This window comes from Panicum hallii, chromosome 3 (assembly GCF_002211085.1).
Source record: "Panicum hallii strain FIL2 chromosome 3, PHallii_v3.1, whole genome shotgun sequence".
Lineage (NCBI taxonomy): Eukaryota > Viridiplantae > Streptophyta > Magnoliopsida > Poales > Poaceae > Panicum > Panicum hallii.
In genome coordinates this window covers 54,460,140-54,482,916 of record NC_038044.1, presented here as the reverse complement: position 1 = coordinate 54,482,916, position 22,777 = coordinate 54,460,140, and the positions used below count along the sequence as shown (strand labels likewise).

At 45.3% G+C, this 22,777-nt stretch overlaps 1 protein-coding gene, 1 long non-coding RNA gene and 2 pseudogenes across 2 annotated transcripts; 1 reads left to right on the top strand and 3 right to left on the bottom strand.

Annotated features, from left to right (window-relative positions):
• The first annotated feature begins 2,987 nt into the window (after positions 1–2,987).
• Positions 2,988–5,413, top strand: LOC112885799 (annotated as a pseudogene).
• Positions 5,414–10,681: 5,268 nt separating this feature from the next.
• On the bottom strand, positions 10,682–11,331 carry LOC112885495 (glucan endo-1,3-beta-glucosidase GII-like). The gene is made up of 3 exons (XM_025951104.1): positions 11,075–11,331; positions 10,877–10,988; positions 10,682–10,792 (listed from the first exon to the last, which is right to left on the bottom strand). The coding sequence occupies exons 1-3, from the start codon at positions 11,329–11,331 to the stop codon at positions 10,682–10,684; spliced, it is 480 nt and encodes a 159-aa protein (XP_025806889.1).
• A 949-nt stretch (positions 11,332–12,280) lies between these two features.
• On the bottom strand, positions 12,281–16,510 carry LOC112885801. Its single transcript, XR_003227257.1, has 3 exons — positions 16,071–16,510; positions 15,649–15,656; positions 12,281–12,599 (listed from the first exon to the last, which is right to left on the bottom strand). It is a non-coding gene; the product is annotated as an uncharacterized LOC112885801 (long non-coding RNA).
• Positions 16,511–16,852: 342 nt separating this feature from the next.
• Positions 16,853–18,929, bottom strand: LOC112885494 (annotated as a pseudogene).
• Between the last annotated feature and the right edge of the window lie 3,848 nt (positions 18,930–22,777).

Sequence of the window (22,777 nt, the reverse complement as noted above, 5' to 3'; positions counted from 1 at the left end):
AAAAGTGTATTTATTTACTAGCATTGTTGTTTTGGTTCTTATGATGGGTTGGGGAGTAGTAGCTTATCTTACTTGTCATTTACTAGCATTCGCTTCCAGCCTGAATGTGTGGGGCCGTGCTGAGCAGCGGCAGCGCATGCACTGCATGTTCAGGCAGCACGATTGAGACTTCATTTCTGCAGCCTAATTAATCTCCTGATTAAGGGTTTGTTTGGGAGGGCTCTGGCTCCTCCAAAAATAGCTCCGGCTCCGATTTTGGCTTCTCGTTTATTAGCAAACATTTTGCCAAAATAGTTTCTTCTATTTGATGGTAAATGGATGTTGGGTCAAATTTCCGATATACCCTAATATTACCTTTTATGTAATAGAAATTGATAAATAGAAATTACAGGTAGCGCTGCTTTCTTTTTTTGGCCAGCCATGGCCGAGCACCTGGATCTTCGTCCGGCGGCAGAGCGAGAGTGAGCAGAGGATCCAGGAAAAGGCCGAATCGGTGGCCTAGGGTACGAGGAGCTCGTCTGCGGTGGAAACTGGTGGAGGGGAGCACCATGTTGGCGGCGGCGGCACTACTTCCCAACATGACACCGCCGACTACAGCGCTGCTTCGTGCGCAGCGCCGCCTCATGCGCCTAGTCCACCGGCGGCGGCCAGCTCACCTCTGCCCTGGTCGCACAAGAGATCCTGGAACCTAGCGCTACCGCCGGTTCAGGGGTAAGTTGGTAAAGCACAGTGGAGAATGATGAAGGAGCCGTGGGGAGCTAGTTTTTCTGCTCCTCCTCCTCCTGGCTCCTCTTAGTGAAAACCTCGGGACTCCTCCAGCGCGAAGACGTTTTGTGCGTTTGGTAGGGCTGCGACAGAAGCCGCATGAGGAGCCGTATCAAAGGGGCGGCCTAAAGCACGTTTTAGGTATATATATGGTGTTGGCTCTTGGCGTGGATTAAGAAAATAGTCCTTCGACGTGCCAGAATGTCTGTCAGACCGAACAAAAGATGCATGCTTGTCCACATTGATGGTTCGCAAGTGGGCCCAGTAGTCGTAAAGACCGATGTCAGCTAACTCATTTTTATAAAGCGCTAATCCAAAACAAGAACTGGAAGGCGTCGTGCCATTGCCGGATTAGGTAGTTCTGCTTCATGCTTAGGCTTGATTGGCTTTCATACAAAACGTTAGAACTTGTCCATCATAAATCCTGTAGGATCATCGAGCCTAATTGCAATTGATTCTCATCATCAAACTGACGAGGTCGCCCACGTCACGCGGATACACGTACGGTGCAGGTATCGTTGTAGTCTTGTAGAGTCACTGTTGGTTGCTGACACCGTGCTTTTGTCATCAGTGATGATGTGGATTACCGTCAGAGACAGGTGGCAGCTGGCTGTACGTGGCCTTTATAACTGACCCAGTGCTGCCTCTAGATCGGATTGGGTTTGGGTAGACTGGCCATAATGTGAGAAGCGTCTGCACCTTATAGCATGGATGGGCATGGAACTAATTAAGCCGTTGGGTTTCTTGAGTCCCTGATCAAAACGTGGTCAGGGCCTTTTAAGCCTGCTAAAGATTGGCTATCAACGAAATGAATGTCACTACCTGCACAGCTTTGATGTTACATGCCAAAGAACACATACAGGGCAGAAAATCAGAAAAATGCATTGCATTTGCTGGGTGAGGGCTCAGTTGTGAGAGAGCAGCTAGCCCAAACGGAAGACGCTGATAGTACTTGTCGTGTCTTTGTTCTCTGGAACCACCCGCTCATTTTGCAAGTTTGTGTAAACTACAATTGCTAATCTGTTTTAGTAGAACATTGAGCAGTATACAAGTCGGAGAAGGAAGCCGTCAATCGGAGGTATCAAGCTTTCCGGAGCAGGATATTTCCCGTAAGCAAACAGGGAGCTGACGCGTGAATAAAACCATCAGGAGGGGTAGATGAGGACCGTAAATCACAAATAGGATGGTAATTGCCGTTTACTGATGTGGAGCGTCTGGCCGTTGTAATAATTAGGCATAATCACAACTTCGCCATGGACAACTTCGCCAACGCCAGCCCGTGCCAGGTGAACCTTGCCTCGGTCATGCACAATCTCCCTTCCGGAGCCATCGCCAACCGCGGCTTCGGCATCAGTACTTCAGGTGAGGCGCCCAACATTAATCTGGTTTTGATCTGGGAGAGTAGAAGGAAGTTAATGAAACATTAATCTTAATCTCAAGAAGTTGAGGAGCACACGAGCATGGTTACTCGGGCCGAGTTTTGGATGACGGCGTTTCCACCATTATTCATCTTTGATCGACAACTTCTCTTTGGATGACGGCGCTCCTACCGTTATCCTACCAGTGCCTTCTATTTCTACAAGATAAATCTCCAAGATAAATAGTAAAAATATATACATCTAGAAATATCAAAACGATCTATAATTTGAAACAGGAGGAGTAGAAGACTGCCTTTCACCAGCACGGAAAAATGCCCGTCCGCCACTATTACTAAGACAAGTTTCAACTAACCTTATAGTTATATCCTTGAGCGATAACATTATAATTATGGCTGCCAGGACCCGGATCATAACAAATAATAATAAAATATATAAAGAGAAAAAAAATTCTTGTCTCCCTTCAATGAAATGAATTCAAAATTTACCTTTCCTACAAGACCGCATATCATTAATGCGAATTACGGAGGACTCGAAGCAACTCCCGGTTGACGATAGCGTCGACCTGGACTGTGCTTGGTCTGTGCTGCCGCTCTCAGAAGATTCCGTCGTTGTTCCTTCTAAAAACTGTAGATTTCTCACACGAGCAAAATTCGTAATTTTCATTGGCCTAGGGCAGAAGTACCCAAAGTTGGCGCGGACTTGGAAGTCAAGGCATTTGTCTTCATTTTTCGACGTCCACAAAAATATCATACCCGAGAAATTATCCGAATTGACGAAGAGATGCGAAGACACGTATCTAAGTGCGCTGCCTCAGCACCTGCGCAATCTACTGCTCCTTCCCTACTAACCATGGCACCGCTGCATATCCTCATCCTGCTCGCCATCGTCCCCTCAGTTCCCGAGGCCGGTGACGGTTTTCCCCCTGCCATGACTGCAAAGCCGGAATTAGGGCCAGCCTTCTTCAGGCCCATTGGACCATACTACTGCTCTACTACAGGCAACTACACCATTAAGAGCCCGTACCAGGTGAACCTCGGCAAACTCATGGACGACCTCCAGTCGGGTGCCATCGCCAACCACGCCGGCTTCAATTACGCTGTTGCCGGTAAGGCGCCCGATGCTGTGTTTGGTCTCATTATGTGCTACGCCGACCGTAACTGGACCCAGTGCCAGAACTGCCTCCAAGCGGCGACCACTGGAGTGGAGCTGATTTGCCCATTCAGCCGGGAGATGAAGGCCCGCGAAGACGCGTGCGTGCTCCGGTACTCCAACGAGTCGTTCTTCTCCGTCGCCGATCTGACATCAGCGTTCCACGTCTCGGATACTAGTAACTCCTCCGTCACCAACGTGGCCGGCGTGAACGCCACGCTGTGGAGTCTGATGTCCCGGCTAGCGGCGGAGGCTGCCGTCTCCGAGCTACGGCTGGCGAAAGGGAGCCAGGTGTACAAGGGATCGAAAGGCATCTCGCAGGTGATTTACGGGCTGGCACAGTGCACCAGGGACCTTAACGCCAGCGAGTGCAGCAGGTGCCTCACCTACTTCGTCGAGGAGCTGTTAAGCAGCTCATTCTCGGTCGAGATCAACGACGCCGTCAAGGGCTACAGCTGTAACGTGGCGTACAAGATTGGGGAAGACTTCGATAGCTGTAACGTGCAACTATCTCAAACTAATGCAACCAATTTTCTTGTAGTCACTTTATTATAGTTGCACGTTATTATCTGTAGTATACTGATAATCCTACGTGATGAAATGGCTAATAATAAAAATTGTGGTACAGACTTGTTCCATGAGAAAGATCCATCGCCTCGCACCAGACCGACGTTGGGGATAGTAGCCGGCGTAACAGGTGGTTCTATAGCTTTCGTCATCTGCACCGGCACCTTGGTTTGCATCTTGTTGCGCCACCGCAGCATAAAGGCAAGAGAGCGAGAAGTAGATGTGTTTGACGATGATCCTCTGGAAGATAACACGTTCGACAAAGGAACAGGACCGAGACGATTCCGATACAGGGAGCTGGCCACCGCAGCCGGCTTCTTCTCCGATGAGGAGAAGCTTGGAGAAGGCGGTTTCGGGTCGGTGTACAAAGGATACTTAAAAGATATGGACCTTCGGGTTGCCATAAAAAGAGTATCCAAGAGCTCCCAGCAGGGGAGAAAGGAGTACATTTCTAAGGTGAAGATCATAAGCCGTCTGAGGCATCGCAATCTGGTGCAGCTTATAGGCTGGTGTCATGGCAGCGGTGAGCTCTTGCTTGTCTATGAGCTCATGCCCAATGGAAGTCTTAACTCTCATATTCATAGCTAGAACAATGTATTATCATGGCAACTCAGGTACCACCACTAGCAGTATCTCCCGCTTGGTTTGTTAAATTTATTAATTAAAGGCTCATATTTATTGCGTTATTCCTTTAGGCATGGCATTGTGCTTGGAATCGGATCTGCACTTGTGTACCTGCACCAGGATTGGGAGCAGTGCGTTTTGCATCGTGACATCAAACCGAGCAATATCTTGCTTGACGCTTCATTCAACGCCAAGCTTGGCGATTTTGGGCTCGCGAGGATGGTCGACCACGAACGACAATCTCACACAACTGCCCTTGCCGGCACTATGGGGTACATGGACCCAGAATGCATGCTAAATGGTAGTGCCAGCACCACATCCGATGTCTACAGCTTTGGTGTCGTCCTCCTTGAGATTTGTTGCGGCCGACGGCCGATCGTTGTAGTACAAGACAGCGAAGAATACGCCACCATGCACCTGGTGCAGTGGGTATGGGAATGTTATGGTCGCGGAAGGATCATCGACGCCGCCGATGCACGGTTGAATGGTGAATTTGATGGTGATGAGATGGAGCGTGTTATGATCACGGCTCTCTGGTGCTCACATCCTGACCGCACCCTGAGGCCATCCATCAGGCAAGCGATTGGCGTGCTCCGGATGGAGGCACCCCTGCCGAGCCTCCCCACCAACATGCCGGTGGCGACATTCATGCCTCCGATACCTCACCTACAGCGCGAATCTGGGGCCACGACGGGCAGCAGCAGTGGCAGCGCAGGCACCAAACATTCAAGCATCGCGACCAAGACGTCTTCCTTGCCGAGATGACAAATCCACTGATATTGAACAAAGCTAACTAAATATTACGGGTATTACTCTGGTACCTCCAGGATTATTAGCAGCATGTAAGACCACTCCTAATAGGAGTTTCATTATCATTTAATATGGTGACACATAAGCAATTTGGATGATATGGTTACACATGGAAAGCAGAGATCAATAGAAGTGTGGCGGACCCAGCAACTTCGATGAGTCTGGGCGCCTCCACTCTACATCTCTACATATGGTGTTATCTAACAACTAGACATTGAAGAAGTTAATGGAGTTAGTGGATAGAGAGACTAGGCTGGTGCCCAAAGTCGTCAGGCCCTGGGTCCGCCCCTGTATTCACTATTGTTTTCATATTATTAGAATGTGTCTTATAATTAAATGCAACGTGCACATATAAAATATACACCAAAATTGAAACTATGCATTTTAGGGGGGTGTTTCAATATCAATTCATTGTTATTTGTTGACATGGAATTCTTGAAAATGTCGACACGAAACTTGCCATTAGAGTTGGCCTAAAGCATTTAGTTTGCTACTTTCTACCGAAGATTTATGGGGAAGATTGAAGCACTATATGTGGGACAGGTAGTCGCAAAATCACTCATAGCACTATTGTACTGCATAACATAAGTAGGAAGGTTCATTTTAAAGTTCCGAGAGAGAATAGCCATCAAGTTCCTGCAATGTTGAGCAACGACAATCTTGGAAACGAAGCATAAGAATTCCTCTCTTCATTTCAAATTATAGTTCGTTTTGATAAAATTAAGATACATAAATTTTGCTATGCATGTAGATACAATATATATATATTTAGATATGCCTAGCAAAATCTATGTATCTAGATTTGCCAAAACAACCTACAACTTGGAATAGATGGAGTATCAACTCAGGGATTCCGGGAGTTAATTGATAGTAAGGCTCGGCATAATATTCAAGGATCTAAATACCTTTTTCTTCAAATTTAATTGTGCTCAACTATTGTGCACTGATTTGATTGAAAAAGTTGAGCCGCTAGCTGGGCTGCTCTGAAATTGATGGTATATATGCTAACTATTCTTTATCTATGTAAAACCTTATATTGTATAAGAAATGTGTAATAATCGAGTGTCCAAGAGTCCTACACATTTAATAATTGCCTAGCCAACTAGTTTGTGCATGTAATTGGTTATGACTGTTGTGTAATCGAGTGCCCAAAAGACATTGCCGGTGGCCTTAGATGCTAGTATGGCTTGGTAACTTTTGTGTGTGTCGATAGAATTTGAACTCGTGGAGTAGTCGTGGTCGAATGATCACAACGCATGGGATATCCAAGAAATATTTGTGAACAACATTATCCGCATTTTATTTGTCCTGTACTCGGCACACATGTTTTTATTCATAACTGAGACAATCAGTATTCATATCTGTATTCACAACTATACGTGTCTGACTCCGAATCCCAAGGAGAATATGGAAAAAAAATATGGGTAGTATCCGTTTGTATATGATCCGTTTCCACACCGTAACTAAAGGTACATTTTAAGCGATTGAATCAATTGGATGAAACCAAACTATAGTCCATGGTATAGGTGGGAGATAACCTGTGGTGAGTGCGATGAAAGATAGTACCGTTACTAATAACATCACTGTTTTATTTGAGATAAGATAGTACCGTTACTAATTAATAACATCACTGTTTTATTTGAGATAAGATAGTACCGTTACTAATTAATAACATCACTGTTTTATTTGAGATAAGATAGTACCGTTACTAATAACAACACTGTTTTCACCAAGCAATTGATATCATACTAAAAAAATCTTCATGAACTTAGGGAACGTGAATAATAGGCTGTGGCGTCGAAATCACTGATAGAAGGCCTTCTTGTCCGTGGAAGATCGCAAGTGAAGAAGTCACGAATATGTTTAGAATTTATGGTAAAGCTCTTGGCAGTCCCTTGGAAGCCATCGGCCAAAATAGTAATCTATTTTGACAAGCAATGTCTTAGGACGCTACAATAGGAAGAGTGCCCAGACCAGGGAAGATGATGCTGCCTAACAGCAAAACACACTACACGTAAGCTAGATTGCTGTGCACCACCAGCAGCGCAGCAGCACAACACATTGTGATGACCACGGCCTTGTTGGCACCGCCCGAGGGAACTGCCCACACATCCGAACACCACCACTATGGAAACAATCGCTAGGAATGCGCGCGTTCACAGCCAGGCCAGAGAGCCGAGCCGTATAGCTGCACGTCACCAATAATGCAATCCTTTTTTATCTTCCATTATCTGAATTCTATTTGCATATATTTCTTCAACTCGAACATGAAATTTGGTAACGGAGAACCTCACAACTTCCAAGACTTCCTCTGTGATAAAGGAGATACTTCTACAGAAAACATTCCAAGGGCGGGTAAAATGGCATTTATAGAGGCGGATGCGGTACCCGCTCCTATTTTTCGCAGCTACAAATAGCTATTTGCAAGAGCGAGTAACGTGCCCACGCCTGTAAATGCATTTCCAGGGGCGGGTCATGCCGTCACCCGCCCCTAGAAATGGTATTTAGAGGGGAGGGTCATGGAAGACGTGCCCCTACAAATTAATTTCTAGAAAATAAAATACAAAAAAATTGAAAATAGTAAAATAAAAAAGAAAAAATATCTTCGATAACCAGCCATTATCACGAGCTGTCGGTGTTTTACCGCTACGTCCATTGAGGATACGCCCGAGATGGTGAGTTTGTAGGTAGGGTGTCGCCAAGATCAAGTGCTCGAAGGTGCAAGGAATACAAAGTTTAGACAGATTCGGGCCGCCAAGAGCATAATATCCTATGTTCTGTACGGTTTGTATTGTCTTAGGTGGTGATTAGGGTGATCTCTCCTGTTTAGAGGGGGTCCCTGCCCGCCCTTATATAGTTTGGAGCATAGGGTTACATGGAAGTCCTAGCCGGATACGAGCTTAGGAGTTATACCCGAATACTTTTCAGGTAGTTTCCTTCTGTTCCAACTTGTTCTACTACTGCTCGAGTAGTTCTACTTCGGTACGAGTAGTTACAATTAGTGTAGGGCGTGGGCCATGTCCCACCCCTTATCCTGTAAGATGTACGCTATGTGCACAGTCCCGTGGGCCCGGGTATGACAAGCCCTCAAGCTCTTCGTAGTCGAGTACTACAGGCTTATAAGTATTTCTGAAGGCGTCTTCAAGTTCTCTCGAACTCCATCTTGAAGGTGTCTTCCAAGTACTTCCTTGGCTACATCGAGGCTGTTAGGTGCTCATACCCCGAGTAGTTGTCAAGTCTTCTTTTATATGGGGTGCGATTAAACTCACATTCCATATGTAGTAGAATCAGGCTGAGGGTCAATTTAGTCTTGAGTCTTCTATCCTTATCTTTCAAAAGATTTAAAAAATAAGTTGCTGAGCTTTAGGTTAACTCGTAGAATCAGGCTGAGGGTCAATTTAGTCTTGAGTCTTCTATCCTTATCTTTCAAAAGATTTGAAAAATAAGTTGCTGATGACACGTTTCCCTGCAGCCCCCGAGTCTTAAATCCAAATCCTCAAGGTTTTGAATAAAGGATCCAAAGAATCGTGGCATGCAATATATGACGGTAAAGATTTGATGGTTAAAATGGGCAAATTGGTTCAGAAATTTGAAAACCGCTTTTTTCGGAATGAATTCCCTGAAAAAATAGTTAAACACATTACTTCTCCAAAAAACATCCTAAATTACCGCTCAAATCAAACCTTGTTCGCTGAGTGCTGTGCCGCCTACAGCCCCCGAACCTGGGAGCTAGATGAGTCGCATAAGTTACACCTAGTAGTCGTTGGCGCCAGCCCCCAAGCCTAGGCATTGCCAAATTGCCGCTGGATCTTGAACTGTCGATGAAGCCGACTAGTCTCCAGCGCCCCAGGCCTCTTTGGCGTGCCCTTACCAACATGGTCTGTGCATTCTCCACCGATGGCCCATAATGTAAGAAACATGGTCCCATAGCCAATAATTGTGATTGTGGTGATTGTGTGATGATATAGTCAATGGGACTAATAAGTTTGTGAAGTCAAGATTTGTAGAATTTCTAGGTTCCATGGATGGAATCCAATTCATAAGATGGTCCAAATCATTGTCAAGATTCTAAGTTACAGTGAAAATGACTGCCGAGACAATTTAGACAAGTGACAGCAGAAAAAGGGCGATTGGTTAAACCGATGGTCTGGAAAATGAACTGACCGGTGCATTGGAGAATTGCTACTGTGATCAAGTCAGTAGCACCGATTTAACTGACAGTATGCGTCAGTGCATATGTCAGCTACAATGATGATCAAGTAAAGAAACACAGAGGCACCAGTTGAACCGACGGTCAAAAAGAAGGCATCGGTGCATTTGTATTTCAATGATGCAAAATAATTTTTGGAGTCGGAGATGGTTGCTTCAGTAAAAATCATCAGCACCGGTTGAACCGACGGTGCGTTGGTGCAATGCATCGATGCAATGATGCAAGCATGCTCAGGCGTGGCAGAGAGACGTTCAACGGCTAGCATGCAGATTCAAAGTGACCGATTAAACCGACAACTATGGCCGGTGTAATCGACGCTTTAGACTTTTTGGTAGAAAATCATGCAACGGTTAGGAGTGGATCTCTAGCATATATAAGGCCTCACCCGAGATCATTTAATGCTGTTGGAGTTCGTGAGAAGCTACAAAGACTCTGCTGAAGTTCTCCAAAACAACCAAAGAGTTCATTGTTCAAATCATTAGGATTAGCACAAGTTTTGTGAGGTGTAGTGCTAGGCTAGCTCTAGAGAGAGTGTGAGAATAAAGTGTTGTGACCTTGTGCTGATTCTTGAGTGAACCTCAGCTGTAATCTCGGTGTGCTGGCCCCTTGGAGTTTTTGTGACTCATGGGCAAGTCTTCGACCCTCTGGCTTGGTGTAGAGCGGCAGCAACGGTTTTATGTGGGGCACAAGGAGACTCCTCCTTTTTGGGAAGCTCCGTAGTGAAGGCGGCATCAAGATGACCGAAAGACTTGGCATGAATCTTAGTGGCCGAGCCTTTATGGCAAGCCAAGAGGAGCTCCGGAAGAGACTTGGTGACCAAAAAGTAATACTCTTTGTGAGTGCTTAAACAACATGGACTAGAAATGGCTTAGTGCCTACCGATACCACGAGATAAATCCTTGCGTCAAGAGTTTGCTTCCTCTTATCCCCTTTACGTTTCAGCATTTTATTCTTGCAACTTGTGTGCCTTTACTTTCTTAGCATAGTATCTTGTTAGGATTGGGTATAGGTTGCAAAATTTGTTTGGGATGAGATTTTTATATTAGAGGAACCATACTTACACATCTGCATAGCATGTTCACCATAGTTCACCATAGTTCCACATCTAGATAGCTTCTAGATTATGTTTTATGCAAATTAGTTTAAGCCACATGGTAAGGTTTTTAGTTTGTCTAATTTACCCTCTTCTCCTCTTTAAGCTACGAACACCGATTCCTTTCACGGAGCCGCCATCCAATGGCCACTCGCTCTCCGACACGACGACGATCAACACGTTTGACGCGCCTACCTTCACCATCACCGAATAGATCGCGTCAGTCATTGCATCGAAGATGTTATTGTACTCAGGTCCATTCGATGTCGGTGAGCTTACCTTGAAGAGCGCGTAGTTGAGGTCGATTTGACCATTTGCATCCTTGTAGGCCAAGGGTAGACGTTGGCCAGCAGCGGTGAACCGTTGCTCGCCAAGAACTTGACGATGGGACCTCCACGACCATGGGTCGGCTAGTGCGCCATCAGACGAAGGCAAGGAGGTGGCGGCAAGCACGCCCATTTTGACAGCCCTTGACACCTTGATGCTGCTGAGGCCTGCCGCAGAGAGCGCGCGGTGTTGTGGTTCTGCATGGCCGGGAGGATCTTCTGCGTATCACCGCCTTCGACCTCGTTGCCGACGGTGCTGTACTTGAACATAACATTGCCCAAGTATGGCTGGAAGTTGGCCTGCACCCAACCGGATGTGTCAGAGACGAGGGCGTTGAGGTTTGTCTCGTCGATGATGGCATCGATGCCTGAGCAACGGAGGGCCTGCAGGCTGCAGGATGGTGGCATCGGCGGAGTAGATGCGCATGCCGCTGAATCCATTGGACCTATCCCGCACCATGTCTCAGCCGCCGACGGTACGCCGTCGTCGTGCATACCATAGCACATGTCGATGGATTGCACTGCTTTTGATCATGCTAGTGATATAGTAGTATATTATTTTAAATATGCTAGCTAGATGCATGTTCATGTGCAGAGATAACATGGATGTTATTGCGAACTGAGCATGCCCGGTTTCTTGAGAGAGAACATACCTACCTGATCCGAGTCTTCAGTTCGGTATCGGTGCCCATATTTTTCTCGATTTATATTTCTATAAATTAGTGTTGCTATAAATTAAGAGCTGAGTGCTCTCTCCGTGTCCAACGTTGCACCCGTTGGTAACAGCATAGATGGACCCGTGGGATAAGCTATAGTGCTATACCTTAGTGAATGCTTTATAGTAAAGCTCCTAAGGATCCTCCACGATCCATGGTGCTATACCATAGTAATAGTGAACACTTTGTAGAATCTAAGTAAGATCTTCCAAATATTTTTATGAACCAAGCAGAAAGCTTCTACACTGTTTAGACTGTAAGATATGACCTTATGTCATAGGGAACAACTAGAAATTTCATTATTTGAAGATTTGTCTTGCACGAATTATCCATGGAACATACACTATACCATAGCCTCAAATTGCCGACTGCATTATAGTCGTTATAAGTCGTTTCAGCGACGAATCATCAGGAGTTATGCTGACCCTAACTATTTATCGGTAAAAGTGGCGTCGGGATAAACCTATACCGACCGACTGTCCGATGCACGGGGAAAGAAATGCCGACCAACAATCTAACGGTAACTATTCAAATGGACACAATATATATTCAGTATATATATGTACACGTGTCTCAAAATTATTCTGTAAACAATGGATAAACAGCCATCAATGGATAAATCAACAATTGGAACTTTGTGATTCATTGAAAATGAGCATATAACATTGATATTAAGTCATCCATACATATATACATGAGCTAAGCTAGCAGCTAGCTAAGCTACTACAACACTACAAAGTGACATGGGCTCACAGCCATTTGGTTTGCAGATATCTATGCAGTCAGGGACCAAAAGTCATCAAGTTTGCATATGAGCAAGCTCTCAACCATTAAGGTTGTGCAAAACATTCATTCCCAGGAACTAAAAAACAAAACAAACATAAAAGCTTGCATGAATATTTTTTCTTCCAGCTTGCAACCAGCTTCAAGCATCCTTCCTAGCATTTCTTCCGGAACTACCTGAAAGTGAATATAGCATGGAATCAGTGACAATTTTCAGCAGAATATCAGAAAATGAGATGACATACAACCACTCAAAATAGTATCAGTCATATTAGTGGATATCACAGAACACAACTAAGCATACTAGTGCATTTTCTTACACATGTACACACTACACAAGCATCATATATTTTTAGTCATTGGAGCAGCACCTAGCTTAGCACAAGACTCATGCAAACAAATAATGCTCATTGTGAGTTTATATGGCAGCCAATAGAACAAAACATGACTAGAAACAATTTCTCATCTATTCCCAGCTAGTTCTCACTCCAAATAATGCTCAGCTTGCAGAATTCTCTCACTATTTTGACGATTCCAGCTCCAAGGATAAGCTAATTGCTATGCAGATTACTCTATGCAACAACATGCTATCTAAATTTATAAATTCATATTTGTCTCATGAACATGATCAGTGCAGATTGCTCTATGTTGTTAGTTGAAAGTAAAATTCAGACTAAATACCTGCAGTACCTAGGGAGGATTTTGATGCCTTGCTAACCTTCAACTAACTATAACTTCACAATATTGCTTTCCAAGAGGCTGACTTCCTACCAAGGTGTTGGATTAGTTGAAATAATTGTGCGATGATCTCTTGATAAGGTACTGCCTTGGACCTTGGCTCATCTACAGTTTATATGCTCTTTAGCTAAAAAATAAACAGGATGCTCCTTACCTGAATGATTGACCCCTACCTGAAATGACTAGTCCAGATATCTACAGAAAAGAACACTACTGACAAATGCCTACTTGCATGGTAATGACAACAACTATTTCCTCTAAGCACGCACCACATCAAGGTTTACTAAACAAAATCAAACTATGTATTTAGTATTAACACAGGGAGGTCATGAGTTTTCTGCAAATACTCATAGCACAGGGATTTCATGAGTTTTATGCAAGTATAGTACAGGGAGGTCATGAGTTTTCTGCAAGTACTCATCTGGAATGAAGCATCCATGTACAAAGCAAAAAAAAAAAGAAAGGTTACCTGTAAGCGTAGCGAAAGGTCAGGCTTTTGATGACCTTTATCAACGGCTAGGTACGAAGGAAGGAGAGAAGGATATTTATAGAATCGCTAGGACCCGCGAGAGGTAGACAAGGGACATAAACCAAATCAAATGCATCAAGGATGGGACAGATCGACTTCTGGTGAAGGATGAGGAGATCAAGGACAGATGGCGAGAATACTTCGACAAGTTGTTTAATGGGGAAAATGGGGGTCCTAACTTCGAGTTGGACGACTCATTTGATGATACCAACAGACGCTGTGTGAGGAGGATTCAGGAGGCAGAGATCGGGGAGGCGTTGAAGAGGATGAAGGGAGGTAAAGCGATGGGTCCTGATGGCATCCCCATTGAGGTGTGGAGATGCCTGGGCGAGAGGGCGGTAGTATGGTTAACTAAGCTTTTTAACCTAATTTTCCGGTCAATCAAGATGCTAGAGGAATGGAGGAGAAGTATATTAGTACCGATCTTCAAGAACAAGGGAGATGTTCAAAGATGTACTAACTACTGGGGGATTAAGCTGATGAGCCATACGATGAAGCTTTGGGAGAGGGTTATCGAGCATCGCATAAGAAGATTGACAAGAGTGACCCAAAATCAGTTTGGGTTCATGCCTGGGAGGTCGACCATGGAGGCGATTTTCTTAGTACGACAATTGATGGGGAGATATAGAGAGGAGAAGAAGGACTTACACATGGTCTTTATTGACCTAGAGAAGGCGTATGACAAAGTACCGAGAGACGTCATGTGGTGAGCCTTGAAAAAACACAAAGTCCCAACTAAGTATATTACCCTCATCAAGGATATGTACAAGGATGCGATGACTTGTGTTCGAACATATGATGGCGATACCAGTGACTTTCCAATTAAAATAGGACTACATCAGGGGTCAGCATTGAGCCCTTATCTATTTGCTTTGGTGATGGATGAGGTCACAAGGGACATACAGGATGATATCCCTTGGTGTATGCTCTTTGCTGATGATGTGGTGCTAGTTGACGAGAGTAGGGCAGGGGTGAATATGAAGTTAGAGCTGTGGAGACACACGTTAGAGTCGAGGGGGTTCAGACTGAGTAGGACCAAGACCGAGTATGATGTGCGACTTTAGCCCGACTAGGCATGAGGATGGGGACGTTAGCCTCGAAAGTCAAGTGGTGGCCAAGAAGGATACTTTTCGGTATTTAGGATCAATGCTTCAGAAAGATGGAGACATTGATGAAGATGTTAGGCATAGAATTTCAGCCGGTTGGTTGAAGTGGCGGCAGGCTTCTGGCGTCCTCTGTGACAAGAAAGTGCCATAGAGGCTAAAAGGTAAGTTCTATAGGACGGCGATTCGTCCGGCGATGCTATACGGTGCTGAATGTTAGCCTACAAAAAGACGACATGTCCAGCAACTGAGTGTAGCAGAGATGCGTATGTTGCGTTGATTCTGTGGGCATACAAGAAGGGATAGAGTTCAGAACGAAGAGATTCGAGATAGGGTCGGGGTGGCACCTATCAATGAGAAGTTGATTCAACATCGGTTGAGATGGTTTGAACATGTACAACGGAGGCCTCCCGAGGCGCCGGTGCGTAGTGCAGTTTTAAAACGGGGCGATAATATAAAGAGAGGTAGAGGTAGACCTAGACTAACTTAGGATAAGACGGTTAAAAGAAACCTTAAGGAGTGGAATATCGCTAAGAAATTAGCTATGGATTGGAGCGCTTGGAGATTAGCAATTAACGTACCTGAACCGTGATCTTTGTTACTTTTTGTTTAACCCCTAACTCTTCCTTTGACTTGTGACTTTTGTGTTTCTTATTCTTATTTTCCGTGGGTTTCATCTCTAGCCTACCCGAACTTACTTGGGACAAAAAGCTAAGTTGTTGTTGTTGTTACCTGGAAGGCAAATTACAATAATTTAGTATACAATGTCTACGAATACATGCTCAGATACTGCTTTTTTACCCAGATTGAATACATAATAATGCATCAAATCAAGGATAGCAAGGCGGGTACATACCTGCACGGCTGCAGTCCAGGTGTCCATGTTGAGTGATGTCATCCCAGGTGACAAATAGTGGGAAGCCATCACATGGAAATAAACAAACTGATTAGTTCATGATGTCCAGAGACAAATCAATACCATGCGTGACCTTCCGTTCTAAATTTGTGAACAAAACATTGTGAACAGAACAATAGCAGGTTTGCAGGAGACTCAACGGCGCAATGCTGCGCACATCTAAAGGCAACAATCGTAACAAATCATGGGGCTAATACATCATAATGGTTAAGAGTTGAACTCGACTGAGCATCTGAGTGCACATCACGGATAAAATTTGTTTACTTTGGTCTTATGTTTGGAACTTGCAAGTCCATAGAGCTAGATCTTTTGGTTCAGGGACACACATGGCATAAACAATAGCAAGAACGTTTATTTCATACCTCCCGTCATGAGATGCGCCCGTCCCCACCTCACGGAGGCGGAGCTGCGCGCCAGTGCCGAGCCGCCGGCGGCCGCTGCTTGCTTTTCCGCCCGCGTCTCGCGGAGGCGTAGCAGCACGCCGGCCGCTACCTGCCCGTCCGCCAGCGCCTCGCGGAGGCGGAGCTGTGCGCCGGCAGCGCCGAGTCGCGGCCCGCCGCGTAGCCCTGTGCGGCGAGCGGGCCCGCCGCTCACTAACCTCCTGCGGAGGATCTGAGGAGGCGTCGGTGGGGTGGGAGCTTCGTGGATCTGAGGAGGCGGGTGGGCAGGGCCGGGGGATGATCTGAGCAGGGGCTGGCGGCAATTTGGGGGAGACGAGGTAGTTGGGGCTGGCGACGGTGAAAATTTGGTGAAATGGAGGTAGAGGAAAGGTAGGGTTTGTCAATGACTGACCAGTGGGCCTTTTGGAAAGTTTTGGACGCCAGTTATAATTGGACCGCAGCAGGCGTGGAGGGAAGCGGGCCTGGGCACTTATACCGACGGTGTTCAAGGTAAATATTTAGATATACCGACAGTTGTTCGGTAAACAAAAATAGATATACCGATGGATGATTGGTTGGAAAAATGTAAAATACTGACTAATGGTCCAATGAGATACTATACCGACATAAAGAATTCATCATTGTCGGATGTCTGACGCTAAAAAAAACAGTTCATTTCAGAGTGCCAATCGCATATCAAACATCTTAAGAAACTGTAGAAAACAATATGATATATACCAGAAGTACTCAACTATGTAGTTTTGTTATTGTAACAGGGATGAGGTCTCCATCTCACTGATGGAACTAGTCGCGGTGATCCATGTGCTGCTGCCGCCGGTCGCACTATCGGAATTAGTCGGGAACTTGACCAATGGTAGCGGTAGTAACGTCGCGATCGGCATTTTTGGAGGGAGGCTTGGCAACTGCTCCTCCAGGCGCAGCATGTTCATAGCCTCCCTGATGGAAGGCCTCTGGGTGCGGTCAGGGTGCGCACACCATAGTGCGGTGACCATCACGCGCTCCATCTCTCCGATGCTGAAGTCGTCGTTGAGATGAATATCAGCTGCATCAAGGATCCTTCCTTGGCTGTAGAACTCCCAAGCCCATTGGACCAGGTGCATGATGGTATCCTTTGTGACCTCAATTGTTGGCGACCGTCCACAAGCGATCTCGAGGACGACGACGTCGAAGCTGTAAATGTCGGACTCAATGCAGGTGCTGCCGGTGATCATGCACTCTGGATCCATGTAACCCATCATGCCAGCGAGCACCGTCATGTGCGTGCCCCTGCCGTGGTCGACAAGCCTTGCCACCCAAAGTCACCAAGCTTTGCGTTGAATGATGCATCCAACATGACATTGCTTGGCTTGATGCCGTGGTGAAGAACACATTGCTGGCAATCCTGATGGAGGTAAAGAAGTGCAGAACCAATTCCGAGCATGATATCATGCCTATATAAAGCACATACAAAATTAATAAAATCACATGAGAGGGTATTGGAAGTGATAAAACTCTGTGAGTGGCGTAATTATAAATACCTGATCGTCCATGGTAACACTTTGTCCGGATTGTGAATATGAGTATCAAGACTTCCATTGGGCATGAGCTCGTAGACAAGCAACAGCTCATTATCACGATGGTGCTAGCGATGAGCTCCAAAAGGTTGCGGTGCCTTAGCCGGCTTATGATCTTCACCTCAGACTCATATTCTTTTCTGCCCTGGTTTGAGTTCCCGGACACTCTTTTTATAGCCCCCTTCACCAAGTTTTAAGTCATCAGAGAAATACTTGGTGGCGGCAGCCAGTTCTAGGTAGTGGAAGCGTCTGGGAACTGCCCCTTTCTCAAACTCCTCTTCTTGTGGTTCAGCATCGAGCACATCGCCTAGATCCTGCTCCACTAGCATACACTTTGTTCTGCATCGCCAAAAGATCCAAACCAAGATGGCCAAGGCGACCAGGAGTAGAAGAGAGCCCACAGACGCTCCAACCACAAGGCCAGCAATAGGGTCGTCAAAGGAGGGAGGCGGTGTAGTTGTTGCATAAAACACACATACATAGACATAATACAATTGTAAGGGGTTGTCATGACACACTCAAAATTTACAGTTGTGTGACGCATGTAGCATCATGGATACTCAGTTGCTGACCTTGTAGCTGTGGAGTAGTTGTTGACGGCGCTGAGGGCTGCGTCAGCGGTGGTGGCACAGGCGGAATGGTGATGGTTAGGTCTAGCCCAATCTGATACACCACGTAGCAGCTGAAACCCTTTACGGCGCCATAGGTGTGGTTTGAACCCGAGCTCGATAGAATTGCCACGAAATTGGTGAGGCACCTCATGCACTCGCTTGCATTGAGGTCCCTCGTGCACTGCACAAGCCCGTACATCACCTGGGACCTACCGTTGGAGTCTTCGAACTTTTCACTCCCATTGGCTAGATGCAGTGGCGAGCCAGATGCCTTTCCTGTCAAGGTGGCCCATTGGCCTCCATCGCGTGGCGTTCATGGTGGCTATGTTGGTGGCATTGACATCAAATGATATGTAGGATGCCACGCTAAAGTCAGCGACGGAGAAGAATGACTCATCGGAGTACTTTAGGACGTAGGCTTCGTAACTGGCCTCCATCCTTCTTCTGAATGGGCACATTAGCTGCACACCGGTGGTAGCAGCTTTGAGGCATTTCTGGCACTGATCCCAGTTGCTGTCGGCGTAGCACATTGTGAGGCCGAAGATGGCATCAGGTGGGTTTCTTGCTTTACTCTTATTGAAGCCACGGTTGTTGATGGCGCCCACCTCAAGATCAGCCATGAGCTTGAAGAGGTTCTTCTTGTATGAGCTTACCATGTTGTAGTTTTCCACGATCGAACAGTTGGGCCGAGAAGATGTGTAGTTCTGGCTAACCACTCCTACTGCCATTTTAGCTAGCAATGAGATCGCTGTAAGGAGGGACAAGAGGTGCCTTGGAGCAATGGTTGGCAGAATAGGTTGCTCTGCGGATCTGGAAGGCTTCGTACACTTTATCGACTCTCATGAGTCTTCACCTCAAGTCAATGGCTGTGTTCCAGCAGGTTTTAGTTGTTTAACGTAACATTTATTTACTCCACTTGCATAATGACACTGATGTGAGTTCTACTGTACCATTGTAGCTTATGCAATGATTAGTGACAGGGTTCCTTCCGTAGTCCCATTGGCGAAAGAATGCTGGAGGACTGTTACAATCCTTGAGTCTGATGTTGAATCGCTATCAACCCTTTAGAATACAACTACCGTGTTTGGTTGCTTGAACTAGTAGAACTACGGAAACGATCATGGGTATGTGCCTCCATTTGGTTGACAAACTGAATTGAACTCACAAGAAGAACTAGCTCAACCTTGCTAGGACATTTGGATTTTCCAATACTTCTTAGCTGCTCCCAACATTAATCTGGTTTTGATCTGGGAGAGTAGAAGGAAGTTAATCAAACATTAATCTTAATCTCAAGAAGTTGAGGAGCACACGAGCATGGTTACTCGGGCCGAGTTTTGGATGACGGTGTTTCCACCATTATTCATGTTTGATCGACAACTTCTCTTTGGATGACAGCGCTCCCACCGTTATCCTACTAGTGCCTTCTATTTCTACAAGATAAATCTCCAAGATAAATAGTAAAAATATATACATCTAGAAATATCAAAACAATATATAATTTGAAACAGGAGGAGTAGAAGACTGCTTTTCACCAGCACGGAAAAATGCCCGTCCGCCACTGTCCTCGGCGTTGCTTTTCACTAAGAAACTTTTTGTTGCTAAGACAAGTTTCAACTAACCTTATAATTATATCCTTGAGCGATAACATTATAATTATGGCTGCCAGGATCCGGACCATAACAAACACTACATGAAAATAGTGTAATTTCGTCGGCCAGAAACTGACGAAAATAGCCCAAAAGCCGTCGAAAATATCTATTTTTGTCGGTCGGCCGACGAAATTAGACCGACGGAATAAAGTAGACGAAAATAGCTTTATTTTCATCAGCAACCGACGAAAATAAAGCTATTTTCGTTGGCCAGCACAACCGACGAAAATATGTTCATATTTTCGTCGGCCTCGCTGGCCGATGAAAGGCCGACGAAAATAATGGTAGGTGGCCGACGAAAATACTGGACACGCTACAGTATTTTCGTTGGCCATGGCCGACGAAAATACTGGGATCCTGTTTAAGAAAAAATAGCTGATACAAATATAGTAATTGAAGAATCTGTAAGAGAATCCAGAGTTTCTGACATACATTCTCAAGAACAAATATGTATTCTGGCCATCGGCAAATGATAACTTCATACTCTGTCAATGTATTCTTCAGTAAATCATACATCTCATCCACAAAAGGTGTTGTCATATGCTGAGTCCTAACTCCTGACCATTTGACCTGATAATTGGCAAAGGTAGTATGCAATGAGATCCAGAAGAATAAATAATGAAAATTTGGCCGCACTCTACACAATAATTGTTTCGGACACACTAAAATCTTTTGAAAATAAATTACGGATAAGTTTATATGCATTTTATCTGCCCTATTCCTAATGGCACTACAAGTAATATTAAGCAAACATTTCCACGACTGTCTAATTTATAATTACGAAACACATTTCTGCATGTGCACGCATGGAAGCATGCCCAATGTGCTGCCATGGTAGGAAAAAAAAGCAGAACCAACATTATGGAATCTATGAAAGAAGATTGACCATTAGCCACCTTTCAATTTCAGTTCTGATTGTCTTAAGTCAAAATTGTTTAGCTTTGACCATCAATAGCTAAAAATACAAATAGTTCTCCAGCATAAGGTTCATGCTACTAGATTCATCATTAGAAATGATTTACTAATATATGTAACCTTTTATACTCAAAATAACATATTTTTACAGAAATTGGTGGTCAAAGTTGCACCTAGTAGACATTGTCGATGTCCTAAACTGCTTATATTTGTGATCGGAGGGAGTAAAATGTTTGGCAAGTAACAAGCCTTTTGAGAAAATCTAAGATAAATTTGATATAACCTTTCCAATAAAAAAACTATCATACACCATCAAGCCAGAGATGAGCTGATCCAGATACTGTTATTCTCAGGTTAATAAGAATCAAAACAGCAGCTTGCGAGCCTTCAACTACTGTGACATTTACATCTCTAGTAAATTAACCATCAATAAACGAATATAGTAATAGCATGTGAGCTGGTTACAGTCTACCATGAACTAAGGCCAACAAATTATATTAGATAAATATGTAACATATTCAGAGAGCTGAATTGGCAGCATCTGTACCTTCATGTTGTTCTCATCAGCAGCAGTGGTATAGTGGATATATAGTTGTATGCGACCCACAATTTCATGCTCAGGTTCCCGATATATTGACCACCAGCGCAGCTTGTCAGCCTACACAAAGAAATTTTGATGTTTTTAGAGGAGAATTAGTTTTATTGAGGCACAAAAGTTACATGACGCATTGAGAACAATAGGGTATGAACACAAACAAGATGACAGGCATACTTAGTTACTTACGCTGAGTGCTTCCAAATAAGTAAACTGTCTTCCCATATAGTTCTCCCCCTTCTTCTAGTGTTTTCTGCTCACCAACAACAATCAGATATCACTATGGAGAAGATAAACATTCAAAAAAGAAAAAAATCTAACAAGATTAATTTCTACCATCATACCTCTAAATTTTTCAAGTTCCAGTTGAACTCCTTTATCTTATCAATGTTTTCCCACTGCAGATGATAAAGTCAAGTTATATAAATTTTTAAAAGCAAGGCAAAGTGCACAGTTTAAGCTGTATGCTATGTCCAAGTGCGCACCACTAACATACACAATACAAAATAAAAGGTAGGGATGGGAACAAACCTCAGTTCCGATAGGAAAAGCGGATAACCAAAGATAGCCTGAACAAAGCGACAAATCAGTAGTCAAAACGTGCAAAAATCAGAATAACAAGACAATCATACAGGACATTCATGCACAATTCCAATCACAACATTGCTTCCAGAAGTGGTTGAAACAGTTGCTTTTCAAATAGAAAAGCTACATCAGTTGCATCCATTTACAGTTAAGACCCAACAGATAAGTCAACTCCAATTCAGAAAAAACAGAATTGGCCGCGGCAAGGGGGCGGCGGCGGGGGCCGTGGCGGGGGCGGGGGCCCCCGGGGCGGCGGTGGGGGCCCGCGGAGCCGGTGGAGGGGGGCCGCGTGGGGCGGCAGCAGGGGGCGGCGGCGGTGGCGGCGGGGCGATGGGCCGGGGCGGTGGCAGCGGGGCGCGGGGCCGGCCGAGGCGCAGGGGGGCGCGTGGCGCGGCGGGGGTGGCGGGCCGCGCGGGCGGCGGGTGCAGCCGGGGCGCGGGGGAGGCGGGCGGCCGGGACGAGGGGGGCTGGGGGTGGGCGGGAGTGATAAGTGTGGCGGCTGGCGTCTGTCTTGCATGGCGACTTAGGGCACACATACTTTCATCGGTCAATGGGCCGACGAAAATAAAAAGCTTAATTTCGTAGGCCTGAAAGGTCCGATGAAAATAAAGAGCTTAATTTCATGGGTCTCAGTGGGCCGACGAAAATAGGATCTTATTTTCGTCGGCCTAGGGTTAAGCCGACGAAAATAAGCCATTTGTTTCGTCGGCCCTTTTCAGGTCGATGAAAATAAGTTAATTTCGTCGGCTTTGACAAACCG

Bases quoted from the DNA above. Each gene is read 5' to 3' on its own strand.
- LOC112885495 (XM_025951104.1), bottom strand. From the start codon at position 11,331: ATGCCACCATCCTGCAGCCTGCAGGCCCTCCGTTGCTCAGGCATCGAT. The intron at 10,989-11,074 runs GTGTCAAGGGCT...ATGGTCGTGGAG, and splicing joins CAGGCCTCAGCAGCATCAAG to GTCCCATCGTCAAGTTCTTG. The intron at 10,793-10,876 runs GTAAGCTCACCG...GTGATGGTGAAG, and splicing joins TCAACTACGCGCTCTTCAAG to GTAGGCGCGTCAAACGTGTT.